The sequence below is a fragment of the Meles meles genome, chromosome 21, assembly GCF_922984935.1.
Source record: "Meles meles chromosome 21, mMelMel3.1 paternal haplotype, whole genome shotgun sequence".
NCBI classification, from domain to species: domain Eukaryota; kingdom Metazoa; phylum Chordata; class Mammalia; order Carnivora; family Mustelidae; genus Meles; species Meles meles.
This window is the reverse complement of record NC_060086.1, coordinates 15,206,080-15,211,946: the sequence shown is the minus strand read 5'-3', so window position 1 is coordinate 15,211,946 and position 5,867 is coordinate 15,206,080. Positions and strand designations below refer to the sequence as shown.

Here is a 5,867-nt window from a genome sequence, read left to right as displayed (position 1 = left end):
TGTGCTTGTTTTGTTCTGATCTGCTCTAGAACCGTTTCCCAGTCCAGGCCCCGGTGGAATGGCCTGACCCATCCTGCGGGTCGGGGTGGCCTCTGTGCTCTGGCTGGGGCATCAGGGTGGGTGCAGCCCCAGCTCCCCCAGTGTGGACCCGCCATCTTAGTCCTGTCTCCAGAGGAGACCTTTGCCCTCGTGCAGAAACTAGAGCCTTGGGCTCTCTGGCATCTGCCTGTGGGTCACAGGCTGGAGCCTTCATGGAAAGGAGATGTGGGCATCATGGTGGGCAGTGCTCTCTGTTCCCCTTGCATCCGTGGTGGGGTGGGGACGTCCCGCTGCTCAGCGCTGACCTGCCATCCGGAAGAGAACGGCCAGGCTGGGACAGCTATGCTGACCTGGGGGCAATCACTTGAGCTCAGGCCCAGCCCCCACTGCTCCACTGGCCTCTGCGCCTCCTAGCACGCGGCTGCAGTCTCCCAAGCCAGATTGCTCAGGCACAAGCTTACTGGATCTGGCCTCTGAGCGACTTTCATTAAACACAGGAGCGGCTTGTTCACGCCAGTCATTCTCCCCACGAGGGCACACCGCCCTAGAGGCTGTGGGGAAAAGCGGGGCACAGCCCGGCCCACCTGCACAGGTGCCTGACGGTCAATGCCAGTCTGGCCCAGGGTGTGGTGGAGACAAAATGCAGCTAGAGGGGCGCCTGGGTGGCTCAGTGGTTTAAGCTGCTGCCTTCAGCTCAGGTCATGATCTCGGGGTCCTGGGATCGAGTCCCGCGTCGGGCTCTCTGCTTGGCGGGGAGCCTGCTTCCTCCTCTCTCTCTCTCTCTCTCTCTCTCTCTCTCTCTGCCTGCCTCTCTCCCTACTTGTGATCTCTGTCAAATAAATAAATAAAATCTTAAAAAAAAAAAAATGCAGCTAGAAAGATGTCCCGAGCAGAAACCAGAAGGTCACTTTGAGGTTGTTCTAGAAATGCATTCATGGGGAGAAGCATTTGTAGTCGAGATTACTTTTTTTTAAACGTTAACTGGTGGGATTGGCTGCCTATTGGTGGAAACGCTCCGAGGCCAAGCCTCTGGCTCTCAGGCTTCCCTATAGAGCAGGTGAAGCAATCCAGGAGCCCTGGGGTTTGACAGTGAGTGACGGCAAAGACATAAAGTATGGGCCAAGGTCTGGAGCTCGACCCCGCATGCCCAGCATGCAGCTGGCTTGTGTCCTCCAGGGCCCAGGCCACCCAGCTGCTTGGGGCCTCCCGAACCACGTGTGCAGTCCCATGTGTGCGACAGTTAAGGACTGGCTGGGCTCCTGGGGCCTGCTGATGTCACCGAGGCAGGGCGGGCGGGGGGTTGGAGCTCTGGGCAGACAGGTCGCCTTGCCTTGCCTGCCAGGAGAGCAGGGAGCACGCCATGCCCGCTGGCCCCACTGCTGGCCCCGCGGCTGGCCCTTCCCCAGCCAGAGGCAGCCCGGCCATGAGAGAGGTGGAGCCCAAGGACCAGCCGCTCACGGTGAGCATCCCCCCTTGTGTTCCCAGGCTGCCACTCCTGACCCTCCTGGTGCCTTGTTGACACGGGTCAGTGTGCAGGGCTGTAGGTCCCCTTCCAGGGCCTTGCCTCTGCTCCCCTGTCTCTGCCTCTCCCCCCACCCCCCGCCAGCCCTGTGATTCCCCCAACAAGCTCCAGGCCCTGCAGGGGGACTTCAGCCTACTTGGTGGTTGGTGAGCTGAGGTCGGTTACAGGGAGACCCTTGTGGAGCAGGATGTGGGGCCCCGGTGCATTGGGAGGATGGGGAGCAGCCTCCAGGGGGACCTCTGGAAGGCAGCCCCCATGGTGTTCTGCCCACAGGTAGCGCTTCGGATCCGCCCGCTCAGTGACACAGAACTGGAGGAAGGGGCCGCCGTCATTGCCCACAAGGTGGGGGACCAGGTGAGACCACAGGGGCGCGGGGCATGCGTTCACAGGGTTGCGACGCTCACCTCATGCGCTTCACCAGCTCAGCTGTTCCCAGCTGTTTCCCACACCAGGCAGAGCTGAGAGGAACACAGGACTGTCCCCATCCTGCTTGCTGTCACAGGATCAAGCAGGGCAAAGGGGGTCACTCTCTAAGAGAGTGCCCAGAGGAGGCGAGAGGGGGTGGTCCTGGCAGAAGGGGAAGTCAGCCCCCAAGGTTGGGGCGGGGGGTGAGTGTGGCCGCTCTGAGGACACAGGGCAGGAGAGGCAGAGGGGACCAGAGCCCTCCGGCAGGTCTAGCTAAGGGTCTAGGGCCCTCGTTTGAAAAGGGCCCCAGGTAACAACGGTAATAGAAGGTTCTTCCGGGACCCCACTGGCTGAGCTGTCCCTGCAGGTGACAGGAGTCGCATGACAAAATGAATGTCAAGTATGGGCTAAGACAGATTTTGTCAGATGAACTGGATTTTTCCATCTGTCATTAGAAAGGCAGTTGTAGGGGCGCCTGGGTGGCTCAGTGGGTTAAAGCCTCTGCCTTCGGCTCAGGTCATGATCTCAGGGTCCTGGGATCGAGCCCCGCGTTGGGCTCTCTGCTCTGCAGGGAGCCTGCTTCCTCCTCTCTCTCTGCCTGCCTCTCTGCCTAGTTGTGATTTCTCTCTGTCAAATAAATAAAATATTTTAAAAAAGAAAAAAAAGAAAGGCAGTTGTAACAAGGGATTGAATGTCATGCCTAGGAGAAGGTTTGCACATCAGAGGCGAAATACCAGGATGTTGGGGAGCCCTGGCTGCTGTTCGGGGTTGCCCTGTGCTGACCTGGCAGCTGGGGAGCTATACAGGACACTGTGGGACAAGGAAATGGACAGCCGTCTCGGTGTGCGGACACCTTGGGGTGCCCTGGGCAGAGGCTGCAGTGAATTTAGATCCATGAGCAGCCCGTGGTGACAGTCATTAAACTGGGGGGAGCGGAGTCGTGCAGGGACGAATCCGGCTCCAGTGTGAAGAGTGTGGGCGTTCTCACTATGGAAGCAGCATCACTCCTGCTGAGTTCACGTGCTAAGTGAGCTGGGGGTCCGGGATGCGGCGGGAGACCCAGCCAAGCTGCTGTCACTTGGGGACTGTTGACCGCCCGGAGCAGGGACTGCCTTGTGCGTGGTCTGAGGAGGAAGAGAGGGCCCTGTCACATAACTCTGAAGGCAGAATAACAATTTGCTGGGATCGATAGTGGTTCTCAGGGTAGTGTCATTAGTCCCCAGACCTTGGTGCTGGCCCATCGGGAAACGACGGACGTCCTCCCGGGGAGCGCCCCTACTGTCCACGGTACCTCCTGTCCTCCCTGATACTGGAAGTCAGTAGGCCCCCTTTTCGTGCTGACGGTCACACACCTGGGAGGTGACCGATCCCCAAGCGAGAAGTGTTCCCTGCTGGCCCTCCATGGGGCAGCTCCATGGGGATGAGCGCTGCCCAGGGGTTCCCACAGGTCATGATGAGACTTTCTCCCACTTCTCTGGCTTTGGGGATCCTGTGACTTGAGGGAAACAGGACACTTCGGGAGGGTGGGGAAGGAAGAGGCATTTGTGAGTTGAAGCTTCAGTTCCCAGGGCCATCGTCCTTCTGAAGCCTCGGACGTCATGACCTGGCTGGTCTGCTTGGCACAGGTGGGGGCTGTGTGTGCGATGTCCCCGAGGCCCTCTCTGCCCTCCCTTCCCCCACATGCCACCTGCTCTGCTGTTAACTTCCGTTGCAGGGTCCTTTCAGAGCCCACCTGGGGCCTGGCTCCAAGGTCCCCTTGCTCCGTATTGCATGAAACACAGCTGGGTTTTTAAGAACTGGAGGGAGACCCCTGTAACTTACAGGTCACCGTTTTAAGCTGAGCAAGTCAGTGGCTGTGAGGACACGCAGCCCTGGGCAGACACCACCTCTGTCCAGTTTGAAACATTTCCGTCTCCCAGGAAGGGTCCCCTGCCCTCTCTGAGCTGCCCCTCACCCTCCCCTGGCCCCCACTGGCTGGCTTGCTGACCGAGGCCCGTGGGGTGTGACCTGGTCCTATCCAGCCTGGTGGTTCTGAGGTTCATCTGTGTGGTTGGCACATCCACGTTTCCGTGTTCTGATGGGACCTCAGGCCAGCCAGAGGCAGAGAGACCCGTGTAAGAGCCCCCGTGTTGTCCGGTACCACGTTTCCTCCGCAGGGGCGCCTGGCCTCCTCTCCCTGGGTGTACGCGCTCCCTTTCACTGGGCTGCTAGAGACGTTGCGCCCCTCCACCCCCAGAGATGTCCTTGTGTTCCCTAAAAACACGGATATTCTGCAACCACGGGACAGCGACCAAAATCAAGTCGATACTGATAATACCTCACCAGCACGTGTGTTTATGGCTGGCTCTTTTCTCTCAATCGTGTTGTTTTATAGCAAATAAAAGGTTTGTTTTTCGCATATGAGAGCCATTGCTGCTGATACTTCTTGGATATTGAGCATGTGATCGCTTGTGCCCCTTATGGCTGTGGGTTCTGCTCCCAAGTCCACCTTATACATGGGAAAACAGTGCCCAGGTCGGTGGGGAAACTTGCCCGAGGACTTCCGCTGGTGGGAGCCTGTTCTGAACCTACCTGGTCCCCTGACATTCTGGCCTGGCTGACATTGCGCTCACCTGGCGGGAGCTGTGTGGATGGGGGCTGTCCCCACCGGGTCCCTTCCCTGAGATCCTCTCCACAAAGTTTGAAAATAGTTAGCTTATGTCATGGAAAACTTGCTGGCCCGAAGCCGAAGCCGGGGCAGGCCCCGGGGGCTCCCAGCCCCGCCTGACTCCCCAGGAGCCTCTGGGCAGCCCTTGCCTCCTGAGGCCTATGTTTCCAAAGCTGTGGACGGAGGGAGGGGTTGCCTGGGTGGCCAGTGGGGGTCTGGGTACACAGGTTGGCCAGGCTCTTGGTCTGCCCAGTTGTGCATGCAGGATTCACCCGGAGCCCATGCCCCCCACCAGCCCAGGAGCTCCTCCCACAGTAAACAGAGCTGATTGATCTCTAATTGCCCTGCCCCCCATCCCCAGAGGCCCTCCTACACTGTGCTTCGTAATTAGGTATTTGTATGAGATGGGAGAGGCCCGGGGGAGGGGGCCACCGTGCACTGGCTTGGAGCAGCAGAGGGGACCTCGGAGCTTGGGGGGTGGACAGGAGAGGCATGGGTGCACACTTGGGCAGCCTGGGGTTGGGGGGGCACAGAGCGACCCAGCTCCTGCCATCCCTTCTTCCTTTAATTCATCAAAGGGTCCCGTCCCTATTGAATGGGTGCTGGGGTGCAGAGCTCAGCAGGCCCGGGGCAGGGGTGCAGGAACGTGGATGGAAGGTGGAGAGGATGCCCAGGGCTGGAGGACAACCACCCCCACCCCCCCGCCCCATGCCCCGGCTGAGCAAAGAGGCCTGCAGTCCTCCTGGGATGCAGACCAAGCCCCGAGCATCCTCAGGCAAAGACCAGGCCTGGGGTCCTTCTGAGCACATGGAGCCCACCCTGATTCTGTGAGTAGCCTCTCCTCTGAAGCCTCTCTCCCCCGCCACAGACGGTGGTGCTCATGGGCCCCAGTGAAGATCCTGAGGACACGCTGCGCACACACCGGTCTCGGGAGAAGACCTTCACCTTTGACGCTGTTCTGGACCAGCATGCGTCACAGGTACCATGCGGCCCACCGGCCCCTGTGAGCTCCCACGGGGGCTCACCTGACCCTGGAGCCCTCCTGGGGAGGACTCAGTGGCCAGGTGGTCCAGTCCGCCACTTGTCACAGGAGTCTCCCTGCTGAATAAGGAGCTGGTGCTTGGGTTGTCCTGGGGCAGGGAGCGGGAGGCGCCATGCACAGGGCCCCCGGTTCACACACGTTCTCGTTTGTCCATCCAGACAGGGTGGGGTCCCTTCTGCCATGTGGCTGGAGCATGCTCCCCACCCACATGG

At 59.9% G+C, this 5,867-nt stretch overlaps 1 protein-coding gene across 1 annotated transcript in view; it reads left to right on the top strand.

Annotated features, from left to right (window-relative positions):
* The first annotated feature begins 1,462 nt into the window (after nt 1–1,462).
* The window catches only part of LOC123934176 (kinesin-like protein KIF19), a 38,926-nt gene continuing 34,521 nt past the window's right edge, over nt 1,463–5,867 (top strand). The window contains exons 1-3 of the mRNA XM_045994179.1: nt 1,463–1,498; nt 1,835–1,915; nt 5,482–5,592. Of these exons, the coding sequence (XP_045850135.1) occupies nt 1,463–1,498; nt 1,835–1,915; nt 5,482–5,592 (228 nt within the window). The remainder of the gene's footprint in view (nt 1,499–1,834; nt 1,916–5,481; nt 5,593–5,867) is intronic.